The sequence below is a fragment of the Candoia aspera genome, chromosome 4 (genome assembly GCF_035149785.1).
Source record: "Candoia aspera isolate rCanAsp1 chromosome 4, rCanAsp1.hap2, whole genome shotgun sequence".
NCBI classification, from domain to species: domain Eukaryota; kingdom Metazoa; phylum Chordata; class Lepidosauria; order Squamata; family Boidae; genus Candoia; species Candoia aspera.
In genome coordinates, this window is record NC_086156.1 from 176,295 (window position 1) to 190,776 (window position 14,482).

General features: G+C 56.8%; 2 protein-coding genes across 2 annotated transcripts; one reads left to right on the plus strand and one right to left on the minus strand.

Moving 5' to 3' along the window:
• Positions 1-865: 865 nt before the first annotated feature.
• CHPF2 (chondroitin polymerizing factor 2) lies at positions 866-7,316 on the minus strand. The gene is made up of 4 exons (XM_063303151.1): positions 6,900-7,316; positions 4,495-5,059; positions 3,060-3,242; positions 866-2,190 (listed from the first exon to the last, which is right to left on the minus strand). Exons 1-4 carry the CDS (start codon positions 7,157-7,159, stop codon positions 925-927), a joined length of 2,274 nt encoding a protein of 757 aa, XP_063159221.1. The 5' UTR covers positions 7,160-7,316; the 3' UTR covers positions 866-924.
• A 138-nt stretch (positions 7,317-7,454) lies between these two features.
• ABCF2 (ATP binding cassette subfamily F member 2) lies at positions 7,455-13,047 on the plus strand. Its single transcript, XM_063303152.1, has 14 exons — positions 7,455-7,636; positions 7,735-7,947; positions 8,126-8,308; positions 8,416-8,587; positions 8,662-8,757; positions 8,877-8,979; positions 9,137-9,232; positions 9,378-9,497; positions 9,612-9,701; positions 9,785-9,895; positions 10,014-10,076; positions 10,291-10,419; positions 11,421-11,624; positions 12,601-13,047. Exons 1-14 carry the CDS (start codon positions 7,483-7,485, stop codon positions 12,736-12,738), a joined length of 1,872 nt encoding a protein of 623 aa, XP_063159222.1. The 5' UTR covers positions 7,455-7,482; the 3' UTR covers positions 12,739-13,047.
• Positions 13,048-14,482: the final 1,435 nt, after the last annotated feature.

Consider the following 14,482-nt stretch of genomic DNA (forward strand, 5'->3'; position numbering starts at 1 on the left):
TCAGGCCCCATGTCTGCCCATGCCCTGGCCCACTTGGGCTCCAACAGCTGCAGAAGCCCGCTCCTCTGCCCCCAGCACAAGGGCAGGAGGGAGGCACACGGGAAGAGCGGCAGGACCAGCCGAGGGCCAGCCAGCACCCACCCACTCCTCTTCCTTCCGGCAGCAAGCTGGCTCACTCACCATCACACCTTGAGAGACCAGCCTCACACCATCTGGTGGCCCCCTTGCCACACGTGGGCTAATTCCAGAACACAGGTTTGCACAAGGTGACAGTCCATGATTAGGGGGGGGGAGGTGTAAGAACTGGCAGTGAAGCCCACCTTTTTGGTGATGGTGAACACAAGCAGGGGCTGCACCAGGCTGGGATCCATCTGGCTTGTCGGTGTTCAGCGGGATATGCATTAACTGCAAACCCACCAACTGCGCTTCAGCCTGGGGTATTCTGGAACACATTGCCAGTGGCCCAGGGGGGTGCGGGGTGGCACACAGCCAAAGGAGTGTTGTACCAACACCACACAAGCTCCACCCCTTTTGTACAGCTTCATGACATTGCATGCACCTACCAAAGGGTGGAGCTTGCAAGGCGATGGCACAGTGCCATTTTTGTTCTTCTAGCAAAAACCTCCAGCCCATGGGTGCCTTGGGGTCAGCGCAGGGTTCCGCGTGTGCCGTGGAAAGCAGGCCAAATCACCAGAGGCTCCGTTCCCTGTGGGTGGGCCTGATGCACAAACACGGCCAGAAAGGGACCTGAGTGGTGGGTCTCTGGGCCTAAGGGCCGGGGGCGGGGGGGTCTCCACTAGGAACGAACACACACACACACACACCAGGCTCACAGGCCAGCACGGGCAGAGCACAGGCAGACACGCCGGCAAGAGAACTTTAATCTCTGACGAGGCAGCACTTCGGCAGCCCCACCCAGGCCCCCTAGGTGCTATTGCCTTGTTCTGGCTCAAAGAGTGCCACGGCCAGATGGGCACGGGAGGCCAGCCCCTGCAGGTTGCTGAGGACGCAGCGGTGGTAGTGCTCCTCACTCAGGCGGGACTCGCAGCTTCTCAGCGCATACTTCTGAACCAGCCCCGGCTCTGCCGCTCGGAAAAGGTGCAGCTCAGAGTGGTGCAGAAAAAGGTCCAAGACCTCCACGTCTTCCAGGCCCTCCTCCCGGCCCAGGGTGTCCGCTGCCAACCTAGCACGGGCAGACATGTAGTCTGCGTTGTAGAAGCAGGCCTCGGCAAAGACGTGCCGGTCAAAGCGCCCGTCCTGCGGAAAGTCTGTGCCAGGAGAAGCGGCCGGCTGCTCACCCTGGAAGACCAGCACTGGATTGAACTCCTGGAAGTGTGCCGGGAAGAAGACCTGCCGGCCACTGATGGCGTTCAAACGGCAGCGGTTGAGGACATCCGGGCTGACCTCCGTCCAGACACTGGTCAGGAAGAAGAGGGTGTCCACGGGGTGCTTCTTGGAGATGGTGTCCATCAGTTTCACCTGGGAGGGGGCCTCCATCTTCATGCTCATCCAGGGGACCCGGACCTCCACGTAGCGCTTCTCGAGCTCAGCCACCATGGCCTTGACCCGGGCAAAGGCGTCTGTCTGGGTGGCCTGCCGGGCGCCGTAGGGGTCGTAGATGAGAAGTAGAGACAGCCCAGCATTATCATGGGCATCCAACACGTTCACAGCAAACATGTCCAGGAAGCTGCTCACATAGTCCGCCTCCTGCACAGCCACCGGCAGCACCAGCTGGACCCGCGTGGCTTCAGTCACGTAGGGCATGGGGATGATCTCCACCTTGCTCAGGGGCCGGAGGAGGCTCACTCGCTTGGCAAGCAGATGGCGGTGACCCTTCTGAGTGACCGCCTCCAGCAGCAGATCCAACGTGTACTCCATGCCCCGCATGGGGTCAAAGCGCCGGTACCCGTTCAGGAGCTGCCTCTTGTGGAAGCGCAGCCACGGCTGGTAGTGCCGGTTGAGCTGCTTGAGGGCAGCCTGGACGATGTCATCCACATCTGCCTTACTGGCTCCTGCCAGCTCACACTTGGGGGCCCCACTGTGGCACGAGAACAGGTGCCGCTCCGTGAAGTAGTCCCAGCTGAGCACCTCAAAGCGGGACCTGGGCACAAAGGGGGCATTAATGCCCACAGGCCACGCCAGGCCAGCCTCCCTGTTTGGTAGCAGGGCGGTCAGGTTCTGGATCTGAACCTACCAGAGGAGAGAAGAGAAGAACTCTTGCATCTCACTCTTTCATTTCTAAGCAGAGGTTTTAATTTAATAATGTATATGCTGCCCTTCAAGACAGAATTTTCTCAACCAGGTTCTAAAACTACAATTTAAAAAATTATTACCCTAAAATTGTAATTAAAAATACAGGATGTATAAACAAGAAAAGCACTAACAGCAGACAGACTGCTGCAGTATGAAAATTAAAATATCAACCTAAGGAAGCGTTAAAAGGCCTGGTAGAACAAACCACATCTCAAGCAGGAACCCAAAACACAGGGCAGCCAGGCTCAGACGCAGATTCCTGGGAAAGGTGTTCTGGGGGCAGGACCTGGCAGGAGACACTGGTTCCGGGGCAGCCCCTCTTTCCACCTCCTCAGTGCAGGAGGGCTGCAGAGGAACGGGGGGCAGGGGGGGCATCCAGGAAGAGGGGGGCATCCAGGAAGAGGTGTCCCACAGAAACCCCTCGAATCAGGATCAGAAGGGAACCAGGAGGTGGGCATGGCTGCGCCCCAGCTGTGAGGACTCCTCAGGAGCGCTTTGTACCAACCCAGTCCCACTCTCAGTCCCAGGCCACAGGAGCTGGAAGAGGCTCGGTGGCATCTTTCCACCACCCCTGCAAGCCCAGGCCAACGGCAGAGACCCCCTGCCAAAGCCAGCAGCCTAGAATCCGGAATCTGGGAGCTTCCGCTTAACTCCAAACTGCTTCGGGTTCTTTGCCCTGTACTGCTCTCCAGTTTTCCACACGAAGAATCCTCAACTGCAAGAGGACCTCTTTCTGCGTGCCTGTCAGAGGCTGCCTTGTGCCAGCCCTGAGCTTGGCCATGTCTGGCCCTCCCCCGCCCTGCTACCTGCAGCTGCTGGATCTCTTGATAGGTCCGATCCAACTGGATCCTACTGAACCGCTTGTGCAGGCGATACATGAGAGTTTCCTCGGCCACAGGATGCACCACCATTGCTCCCCAAAACTCTTCTCCCGTTTCTTTTTCTGGGTCTGCATTCTTAGCTAGTTCAAAAGAGCGATAATACTGTCCCTGAAGTGGGAAGGGGGGGGAGAAAGAAAAGGGGGGTGACTTCTGGGTTTCCAAGCATCTCTATGAGCCACTGCTTCCTAGTCTCAAAAAGTTCGCGGCCACATTGCCACCTCCCTCCCACTCCTCACCATCCGTGGAACACATACCACTGGAGCAAGTCTCCGTTGCAAAGCAGACCAAGATGCTTCCTGGCCAAGGGACCCCAAATGGACCCCCCACCCAGCTCAGGCAGATGGCAGCAGGCCTTGCCAGGGCCCAGCCATTCATTCTCCGAGAAGCAGGCTCTGTTCCGCCAGCTGAGCAAGCACCCACTCTTCTTCCCTGATGGCTAGCTAGCTGGCTGGCTGGATCTCACCCCTGGCTGGGTTTTGTGCCCAAGGGCTGCCTGCCCCCTTCCATGCAGAATGAGTCCCTGAAATATTCTGAGTGGGACCCCTCCAGAAAGCCAAAGTAAAGGAGCTTTAGGAAAGATAGCCCAGAACTGCCCATGGGTGGGAGCTCTTTTCAAGTCTTGGATGGTTGAGGACCACAAGGCCCAACTGCAGGGGAAACCCCAGGAGCCCTCCCGCTCTGGGAACAAGGTGCTGCTGGGTTCTGTTGCCTGCTCCTTTTGGAAGCTGGGCTAGCAATCAGGATCCCTCCTGGAAAGGCTTTCAGGTTCCCTCCAAGGGAGTGTCAGAGGAAACAAAACAGAGCTTTGGCTCTAAGCTGCCCACCAAGCAGAAGACCTGCCTCAAAAACCAGGGGTGGCGGAGGGCCTCTTCTGCCCGTCTACCTGGGATAACTCTCCCCTTCAGCCAATGCCAGGATGGCTGGCTCTGGAGTCCCCCACAAAACCCAGGGCATAAAAGACCCCGAATCTCTTCCCCCATGGAAGGCACCAAAGCAAGGAAGTTTTCTGCAGCTTCTGATCAAAGTGAACTAACTTTAGAAGGTAAAGAGCTATCTTGGGCACTTGGCCTCATCCCGAAACTCGTGCAGCCTTTGTCACTAGACAGCTGGTTGAAAGCCAAGAAGCCAGTGAGAAACAAACCATAAGGATAGGCCAGTTTCCTGTCGTGAAGCTGTGGCAGGGTTCTACTTGTCTGGGTATGAAGAGAGGATAGGAGCGGACCAAAGGAGGAGGAGGATGCTCACAGGAATATCCCTGGCTAAGCTCTTCCTCTTCCTCCAGCTGGGAACCCAAGGTCCAGTTGGATGACATCCCCAGGCCTCCCTCTCTACTGCCCCAGATCATGGCAGGTGGGCATACCTGATGCTGAGAGACACAGCTGATGCCAAGGAAGTCTACGAGACAGCGTCCCAGCCATTCATCAGGGCGCACACTGAGTATTTCATTGCGACAGCTGTCCAGGAATGGGGACAGCTTGAGCAGCAGGCTACGGGAGAGGAGGTAGCCAAAGCCTCCATGGCAGTAGTGTGTCTGCTCATCCCCTCCAATGAACTCTTCAGCCCGGCCTAGGTAGACATCTTGGTTAATGCTCAGGTGGGACACAAGAGTCTTGATTTGCTCTGCTTGGGCATAGGTGTCATCTTGCATGATGAAGAACCAGTCAAAGTCGCCCCCAAAGTGCTGGTGAATGTATCGCATCGTCTCATACATCAGCCAGACGGGTCGCTCGTCACCATGGTGCACTAGTGCTAAACCATGTGGGACCCTGGCATTGCGCAATCCCGTGAAGTAGAGCAGGTGGGTGAAGTGGTGGCCCACTGTCTTGTTCACAGCCACCGCCAAAGTGTTCAGGGTGGCCTTGGAGGTCAGCACAGCTGCAAACAGCCTCTCATGAAAACCCAACTCGGTCTGGATGTAGCGCGTCCTGTGAGAGGGAGGGACAGGATGCATCAGATCTCATGGTGTTCCCCCTGCGGGCCAGCTCTATTCTCGGTGACCCATAGATCCACAGGTAGGCACAGCCCTGGCCAGAAGCCAACACCTTCACTCCCCAGAGAAGATCCACCTGAGACAAACAGTCTTTCAGGCAAGATGCACCAAAGGCAGCACATGCACCCTCTAGCAAAGGGGAGACAGGGTGCTCAGTCTGGGGACAGGACCAGAGGAAAGGGGATGTTTTCTTAGCAGAAAAGATGCCATCCCAGTCCCTGCCCTCTGATCTGGTCCTGGCTTGCATCTCACGATGCCCTCCCACAGCCTGGGATGGCAGTCTCCATAGGGGCAGGGGAGAACCAACTAGAAGTTCCAGAAACAACTTCTACTTGGATGAGCAAGTTCAATAAGGCTATCTGGGAACAAGTACCACAAGGGAAGTATCCCAGTAGCGGGTCCATCCCCAGCTCAGTCCACTCTCCCAACTCCACATCATGGTTACAGTGTTCAAAGATTGAAGGATGGAGCCCAGAAAGAGAAGAAAACCCTAGAAGGGAACAATGGGCTACCCAGATGGTGCTAATGAGAGAAGTTTGGTTTCTCTGATAATGGGACACATTTCTGAAATGAAGGAATCCTGGCAACCCAGTTCTTCCCAGCTGGAGGGCTTTAAATTGAACCCTGTGCGGAGCAAGGAACAAGAAAAGAATAAGTATCCCCATCTTCAAATGGGGAGCGGGGAGAAAGACTTGGGAGACTGCAGACTATCAGTTTGACATCTATGCTGTGCAAGCTCCCCAAACAGACTATCAAGCAGCATGTTTGTGAGCATTTGGGCGGTCACAAGATGATTAACAGGGTCCAACATGGTTTGCTCAAGCAAGATGGAATTTAACAGGGACAAACGTCACGGTCTGCTTCTGGGTAGGAAAAATGAAAGGCACTAATATGGGACGGTGAAGACCCAGCTTGGCAGTAGCACGTGTGAAAGAATCTGGGTGTCATTGTGGACCATGAGCTGAACAGAAGTGCAGAGCAACTGCTAAAAGGCCAAAGTTGCATTGGGGGGCATTAACCGGAGCACAGAGTCCAAATCAGGGGAAGGGTCTGTTTTGCTCTATTCAGCCCTGGTCAGACCCCATCAGGAGAAGTGAGATCATCTCTGCATCCCACAATTTAAAAAGGACAGCAACAAAGCAAGTATAAAAGAAGGCTACCAAGATAGCAGTCTGGAAACCAGCCTGTATGAGGAACAGTTATACAATCTGAGGAGATTTAGCTTCCAGAAAAAAAAAAAGCCTGCCTTCCTTTATGCAAACAGTGATCATTGTGAGGAGTAAGTGGATCTGAACCAACCCCAGAATCAAGGGGGTGAAACTGCAGGGAAACAGCTTCAGATTAAATATTAGGAGGAAGTTCCTGACAGCAAGAACTGGACCCAGTGGAATAGGGGCCTTGGGAAATGCCATGTTCCTTTTGCCCAGAGACCTTCAAACAGAGATCCACCTGACTGAAGGGCGTTAGCAAAACCTGCATGGCCGCAGGGGGTTAGACCTCCGACATACCTTCTAATTCTATGATTCTACACGTGAAGGAAGTACACGTGTGTACTTAGATCCAGGCATCCGAGCACGAAGGTCCAGTTGAGAGCAACTGGGTACCCATACAATGAAGGGGAAACAACCGCGCTATTAACATGGGATGCTCTACAGACTAACAAGCCAGTCAGAATGAAAAGTAAAAAGGGACCACCGGTATAAAACTGACTCGGTGAAGGCTGCCCGGTTCCCAACATTTCTCCCTGGTTTGCCGACCGCCCGCGCCCAACCTACCGGAGCACCTTCCGCTGCGGCTTGCTGGGGTCGCGGGCGTACGGGACGATGCGTGGCTCGAAGGCAGCCGCCGCCCCCTGGGGGCTCCCGGCGGGAGGGGAGGGGCGGCGGCCCGGGGCGGGCGGGCCCTGGGGGCAGGGGTCACGGCCCCCGGCCTGCCCCCAGGAGACGCGCAGCAGGCTGAGGGTGCAGCCCAGCGACAGTCCCAGCAGCAGCGGCCACGCGGGCCGCAGCGAGCCCACCAGAGCGGCCAGCCGCATGGCCGGCTCGGCGAGCTGGGCCCCCAAGGGGTCCGCACCATGTGCTGAGCCCCCAGCCGCCGGGACGCCCTCGGTTTCCCCGGCCCGGACGCGCGGGAGCTAGTCCGGCGGCCGCCCCCGTCCACCCGGGAACTCCATTTCCCGGCGTCCATCGGGCCCGCCCGCCTCTCGCGCGAGAGTGGCGCTCCCGGCGGCCCGCGGGGCCCGGCGCGAGGCGACGTCGCGCGCAGCCATTGGCCGCCGGGCAGGAGGGGCGGGGCGAGCGCACGCGGCCGCAGCTGGTCTGTTGCGACAGAAGGGAAAGCGCGCCGGTCGCCGCCGCGATGCCGTCCGACCTGGCCAAGAAGAAGGCGGCCAAGAAGAAGGAGGCGGCCCGCCGGAAGGAGGCAGGCAAGGCGCGCCCGCGGCCTGGCAGGGGCCCCGACGAGGACGACGGCGGCGGTGGGGGCGAGGCCAACGGCCGCCTCGAGGAGCCAGGTGGGTGCGCGGGGAGGCCTCGGGGCGCAGCCGGGCCGGGCCGGGCCGGCCTTGCCGGGCGGCCGGGCGGGCGCGCGCTGAGGCTGCTGTTCCCGCAGAGGTGGACGCCGTCTCCCGCGCCCTGGAGGAGTTCGAGCTGAAGAAGGCGGCCGCCCGGGCCGTGACCGGCGCCCTGGCCTCGCACCCCAACAGTACCGACGTCCATGTCATCAACCTCTCGCTCACCTTCCACGGGCAGGAACTGCTTAGCGACACCAAGCTGGAGCTGAACTCGGGGCGGCGCTACGGCCTCATCGGCCTCAACGGCACCGGTGAGGGACCCCGTCGGGCCTGGATTTCGGGCCGGCCGCCTCGGAGACCCAGCCGGGTGCTGGCTCGCTAGCCCTAGCCCTCTCTGGGCCTTAAGCGGAGAGGTGGGGCCCTGCCCGGGCAGGATAGTCCTGGCGCAGCCCGAGGTGCAGCTGTCACTGTCTGTCTCTTGCTCTCCAGGAAAGTCCATGCTGCTGTCAGCCATTGGGAAACGCGAGGTCCCAATCCCTGAGCACATTGATATCTACCACTTAACCCGCGAGATGCCCCCCAGCGAGAAGACACCCCTCCAGTGCGTAATGGAGGTTGACACAGAGCGGGCCATGCTGGAGCGGGAAGCCGAGAGGCTGGCCCATGAGGACGGTAAGGCCTCCGGATGTGGCCCGCCTGGGGCTCCAGAGCTTGTGGGGGAGGCTGGGGGCTGCACCGCGGCTCTGTGCTCAGGCTTCTTCCACTCTCGCCTCCTCCAGCGGAATGTGAGAAGTTGATGGAGCTGTATGAGCGCCTGGAAGAGTTGGACGCAGACAAGGCAGAGGCGCGAGCCTCGCGGATCCTTCACGGGCTGGGCTTCACGCCCATCATGCAGAGGAAGAGCCTGAAGGACTTCAGCGGTGGCTGGCGGATGCGGGTGGCGCTGGCCAGGTGAGTGTGCCGGCCAGCCTTTCCATTTCCTCGGCTGGCACGTTGGTGTTTTTCTGATTGTGCTTCCCTTGCAGGGCACTCTTCATCCGGCCCTTTATGCTGCTGCTGGATGAGCCCACAAACCACCTTGATTTGGATGCTTGCGTGTGGCTGGAGGAGGAGCTGAAAACGTGAGTCTGGGATCCAGCGATTCGGGTTTGCCGTGGGACTGCTGTCTTGGGGGATGGTGGGTTCCCACGCGTTTTGGCAGAGGAGGACGTCCACACTCTCTCTCGGCTTCCTGTTGCAGGTTCAAGCGCATCCTTGTGTTGATCTCGCATTCCCAGGACTTCCTGAATGGTGTCTGCACCAACATCATCCATCTGCACAACCGCAAACTCAAGTACTACACGGTGAGCGGGCAGCTGGGCACAGCCTCTCTGGGCGGTTCCTGATCCCAGGCAGTGCCCTTGGAGTTCACTGCCCAAAGGGCAGCTGGCTGCTTTTGGTGGCTGCCCCTGGGCAGGCCCCATGGTTGTCTTGTTAGACCCGCAGCACATCTTCCCGCAGGGCAACTACGATCAGTATGTCAAGACCCGTCTGGAGTTGGAGGAAAACCAGATGAAGCGGTTCCACTGGGAGCAGGATCAGATCGCCCACATGAAGGTAACTGGCCTGGCCGACCTCTTCCGAGTTGTAGGTCCTTCAGTCATCATGGCTCCTCTGGGTGGGTCACGCGCAGCATGTTCTTTCCGCCGCCAGTGGCACAACAGGCTCTTCTGCTACCAAAAGAGACTTTGAACTATTGCAGAACTACATTGCCCGCTTTGGTCATGGCAGCGCCAAGCTAGCACGCCAGGCTCAGAGCAAAGAGAAGACTCTCCAAAAGATGATGGCCTCCGGGCTGACGGAACGGGTGATCAATGATAAGGTGGGTTCCCTTGCTGGGGAGCGAGCAGGAGCGCACCGGGGTGGAACGGTGAGCTGGCCAGCTGTGGGTGTGAAGGGAGCAGCGCATGAGAGGGCTGTGCTCCTGTGTCCCCAGACGCTCTCTTTCTACTTCCCGTCCTGTGGAAAGATCCCACCGCCCGTCATCATGGTGCAGAACGTGAGCTTCCGCTACAGCAAAGATGGGGTAAGTGGGGGGGGGACAGGGGGGACAGAGGAGGCTGGAGCACTGAGTTTCCAGCTCTGGTGGTGCTTTTCTGTTGGCTTCAGCACTGGATCTACAACAACCTGGAGTTCGGCATTGACCTGGACACGCGCGTGGCTCTCGTGGGGCCCAACGGGGCAGGGAAATCAACACTGCTCAAGCTCCTGACTGGAGAGGTAATCTCCCCCCCCGCCACAATTTTCTGGGTGAAAGGGCAGGAAAGGCTGAGTTCCCTGGAAGTGGGTCTTCCTCCCTGCAGCCTGCCAGCTGTCTCAGCTTTGTCTTCCTTTCCAGCTGCTCCCTACCGATGGCATGATCCGGAAGCACTCGCACGTCAAGATTGGCCGGTACCACCAGGTGGATTTGGGGTCCTTCTGGGAGGCATTTATTGGTTGTAGCTGCTAGTGGACACAGCTGCCCTCGTTGTTGGTCTTGTTCCTGATGGTCTCATGGTGACCACATCCCATGCTGCTACCCCAAGAGCCACAGGAAGGGCTTTTCAGAGGCAGGGACAAGGGGAAGCCAGAAAGCCTCTCAGTCTAATAGGGTTCTTTCTCCTCCGGCACCTCAGCACCTGCAAGAACAACTGGATCTGGACCTTTCCCCACTTGAGTATATGTTGAAGTGCTACCCTGAGATCAAAGAGAAGGAGGAGATGCGCAAGATCATTGGCCGCTACGGGCTGACTGGGAAGCAGCAGGTTGGTCTGGTCTGCCTGGGGACCAGGCGGAGAAGACCCTGCACCACTCCGCGTGGGGGGAGAGGCAACTCCCGGGGCACCAGGCCGGCTTCTCTGGGTGGGAGCCTGTTGAGGTCCTACCTGCTGCACTTTGCTTGCTCCACCCAGAGCAAAGGGGCCAAGAAGCCCTGGACCTCCACACAGCTCCCAGGCACAGGCAGGCTCCCTTGTATCACAGACCAAGAGCTGCTGGCAGCCCGAACCCAGCTGCAGGTCCTTCCACCTTGGGGAGGGAGCAATTTCCAGAGGGGAAGGAGTGGCGGTGGGCAGAAGCAGCCAGGTTAGTCTCTTGCAGCAAAGGGTAGAGCAGAGGGTTTGGTTCCACCACTTTAAGACGGTTGAGGTTTCTGTGAGTTGCAATCCACTTCAGCAGCAGTCTGGAGCACAGGTCTGAGAGGGGACTGACCTTTTCACCAGCTCTCCGCAAGTCTCCGTTTCCTCCAGATCTCTGGGCAGCTGCACAGCTTTGGAAGTGACCAGTTCACGGCAAAGCCCCTCCAGCAAATCCAGCCTTCCCTTTGGGCACAACTCAGGTGTTTTCTGCTTTGATCTTGGAATCAGGATGCTTCGGAAGCAGATAGATGCTCCTGCTGCTTCTCTCCCTTCCCGTGGGCCACTGGGCAGCTGCTCTTCTTGTGGAGGAAGCTGGGGGTGGGGGTGGGGGTGGGGGCCTGAACACAAGGGGAGCAGTATTAGTGATCTGGGGAGCCCAGACCCAGCATTCATCCAGGCTAGTTTTGGTTTTCTCTGATTGGCAGCAGTAGGTCTCCAGCAACAAAGCTGGGGATGGTGGCACTGCACTTAGGAAGGCCTGTGGATCCAATACACGCTCTTTGCTTGCTGGGCTGGCTGCATCTTTTCTTCAAGCAGGCAGGGTGGCAGCCTTCCACCCACTCCACTGCAGCAGTCTTGGAGCTGGGAAGGTCAGGTGTGGGTCAGACAGGCATTTGTCTGCCTGGCAGGTGAGCCCCATCCGGAATCTCTCAGATGGACAGAAGTGCCGTGTGTGCTTTGCGTGGCTGGCTTGGCAGAACCCCCATATGCTGTTCCTGGATGAGCCCACCAACCACTTGGACATTGAGACCATCGATGCTCTGGCTGATGCCATCAACGACTTTGAAGGTGGCATGATGCTTGTCAGCCACGATTTCCGTCTCATCCAGCAGGTCAGTCAGAGAGTTGGTGCAGGTCCTTTGGGGGATCTGCTTAGCCTGGGCCATTCTGTGACATCCCTCTGCTGTAGATCTAAGCCCCCGGTGGGGTAAAATTGACAGAGTCATTCAAGTTTCCGTGTAAGAGCTAGTCCAGGACTTGTTCAGGCCTTCTGTGTATTCAGTTTTGGAGGATGCGCAAATGGTCTTGGAAGCTGATTCTAGCTGGCTGGCTTTGGAGATTTTCCCTCCCAATCCACAGATCTAGTTCCCAGGAAAAGTTTTAAGATAATTGGGTGGTTCTGCTAAAGCGTAAGGACCGTGTGTAGTATGAACACTTAGAATACAGGTAGTCCTCGTTTAGCAACTGTCTCATTTAGTGGCTGCTCACAGTTACAACGGTGATGAAAAAGTAACATTATGACTAATCCTCACATTTAGGGCCTGTGCAGGTCTGTAAAGCAAAGGAAAGCTGAAGTAAGATCATAACCACAGTCATGGTTTCACTTAGCAACCACTTCACTTAACACCTGACTTGCCGGTACCAATTATGGTTGCTAAACAAGGACTACCTGTAACAGTTTAAGGAGTTGAAATTTCCTGTGAGTAAAGTGAAAGCTGCTGGGGCTTTTCCTTGTGAGGACGAAAGAGGATCGAGGGCAAAGTGTCAGGTGTCAGAATGTGGAAAAATACCAGGGACTATTTTAGGATAATGCAGTTTAAACATAAATGCACTGTCTGGTTCACACAGCAAAACCAAATGTGTTTGCAAACCATGATTCAATAAGTTGTACAAATCCAGTTTTTGTGGGTTCTTCCGTGAACCTGGTTAAGGAAAACGTGGCTGAGCCTTGTATGTGAATGCAGCTCTGCTGCTGCAGGTGGACAAGCCTCTTGTTTTGATGGATGGTGACCAGGGCCTTTCTGGGTGCATCTGGCAGGGAAGAGCTGCATCGCCTCTGCCTAACAGGCCTCCCCCTTGTTTCCCCAGGTGGCCCAGGAGATCTGGGTATGTGAGAAGAGGACAATCACCAAGTGGCCAGGCGATATCCTTTCTTACAAGGAGCATCTCAAGTCCAAGCTGGTGGATGAGGAACATCAACTCACCAAGAGGATGCACAACGTTTGAGCCACGCGGGGCGGGTCAATCTGGCCCTTCCCCGGACACTGGCACCAGCCTCTGTGGGCGAGAAACAGGCAGGCCCCTTGCCACGTTCGGCCCTCCCTCCGCTGCCTCCTGCGGTTGCCGCCCAAAGCTCCCCGCCCCTCCAAGCCTGCAGCGGCCCTGCCCTCCTGGGGCAGCAAGACCCGGCTTTTTGCTTCAGGCCCACCACTTCACTCCAGACCTCTAGAGCCTTGACTTGATTTTAATAATTATTTATTAGTGTAACTGCATTCCTGCCTGAGAAGCATCAGTCAATAAAGTGGGGGAGCTTCACAGTTCTGCCTGCTTCTTTTGGGGAGGGGTGGGCAAAGCGGGGCTTTAGCAGCCCAGATGTTTCTGCCGTTTGGCCGGGGGGGGGGTCCGTTTCCTGGGGCAGGATCCCTGGCTGCACCAGCAGGCACTCGTTACCCCCCTTTTCTCCGCTGGGGGAACATAGGGGTGGAAGGGCTGTTGGGGGGGGGGGCATGCCTGAGCGGTCAGACCAAACCCTTTTGCTTCCAAAGGTCACTGCCTTGCTTGGCCCATTTACCGTCCTCTCAGAATTGCACATAAGCATGTTATTTACTATAACATGCAAACAGAAAATCTTAAAGCATGAGCAGAATGTGGCATGTGGAAGACCTGAGTATGATGTTGCTGTGACCTTGCTCCAGAGGCTTTCTATTTGGCGCATGGCAGGTGCAGAGTTGGGTGGGTGGGCAGTCTCCCATCTTCTCCATTCGGTGGGGCGAAGGGCTGGGGGGAGAGGACTAATTTCCTATTAGCTGTAAAGTCTCGTGTGATATTGTGGCCTTTTTTTTTTTTTTTTACCAATTTGTTCTCCCTGAAACGAACTGCCTCTGTTCAGTAGCAAAAGAGAAAATCTGCCTCAAGTTGCACTCTCCTCTCTGTGTATGTATGGACAAGTCCGGGTTTTCTTAGCACAGTTTGGAAGGGGTTGGCTGGGCCTCCCAGGATGTTCTTTGTTTTGGGGTTTTGGCCCACAACTGTGGACTGCTCTGGTGGTCTCCCATCCAAACATTAATCGTCCTGCAAGATCAACAAGTTAAATTGCTCCTATTGCCCCGATGCAGCCCACAGTGCAAGGAACCAGCCAAAAAGTGCAGGCTAATCGGATGGTTTCTGGCAGCCTGTATGTTTGACAAATCCATACTAGTGTTCAGCAAGCATGATCCAACCTAAGAAGGGCCTGGCTCCTCCAGGCCTGGCCTGCCTTAGTGCAACCTTTCCCCCCAGTGGCTAACCTCTGAGATGCTCACCAGCAGGAGACCATGCCCTCAGGGACCTGGGGGTGACTGCCCCAGCCCAGAGGGAAGTGGACTCCCCAAGACCCACTGGTTTGAGAGGCCTGTCCTCCGTGAATGTCTCCAGGCCCTTTGTCAAGTCATGCCAGTCGGTGGTGGTGGTGGTCACAGAGGTGGTAAGGAATTGTGCACTGTGCAGAGGCTGCAGAAGCAGCTTTATGCAGTGGACCTGGGTTAGTTCTTGCCTGGGTGAAAGTTCTGTGGGGTTCCTATTTCCCAAAAGCAGCAATCCTGTGAGGCGGGTTGGGCTGAGAGAGACTGGCCCAACCTAGCTGGCTTCCCTGCTGCGGGTGGTGGGGGAGACCAGACTTCAGTCTCCCAGCATGTGATGATTGCATTATAGTGCGGGTGGTCACTTATTTAGCTACCCCATAATTTACTGAATCAACCTGTTTAACCAACAG

Excerpts from the sequence above, each read along its gene's own strand:
- CHPF2 (XM_063303151.1), bottom strand. The coding sequence starts at position 7,159 with ATGCGGCTGGCCGCTCTGGTGGGCTCGCTGCGGCCCGCGTGGCCGCTG. Across the intron at positions 5,060-6,899 it reads CCGCAGCGGAAGGTGCTCCG|GACGCGCTACATCCAGACCG; the intron begins GTAGGTTGGGCG and ends TCCCTCTCACAG. Across the intron at positions 3,243-4,494 it reads GCTGTGTCTCTCAGCATCAG|GGACAGTATTATCGCTCTTT; the intron begins GTATGCCCACCT and ends TTCCCACTTCAG.
- ABCF2 (XM_063303152.1), top strand. The coding sequence starts at position 7,483 with ATGCCGTCCGACCTGGCCAAGAAGAAGGCGGCCAAGAAGAAGGAGGCG. Across the intron at positions 8,588-8,661 it reads ATGCGGGTGGCGCTGGCCAG|GGCACTCTTCATCCGGCCCT; the intron begins GTGAGTGTGCCG and ends CTTCCCTTGCAG. Across the intron at positions 9,896-10,013 it reads TCAAGCTCCTGACTGGAGAG|CTGCTCCCTACCGATGGCAT; the intron begins GTAATCTCCCCC and ends CTTCCTTTCCAG.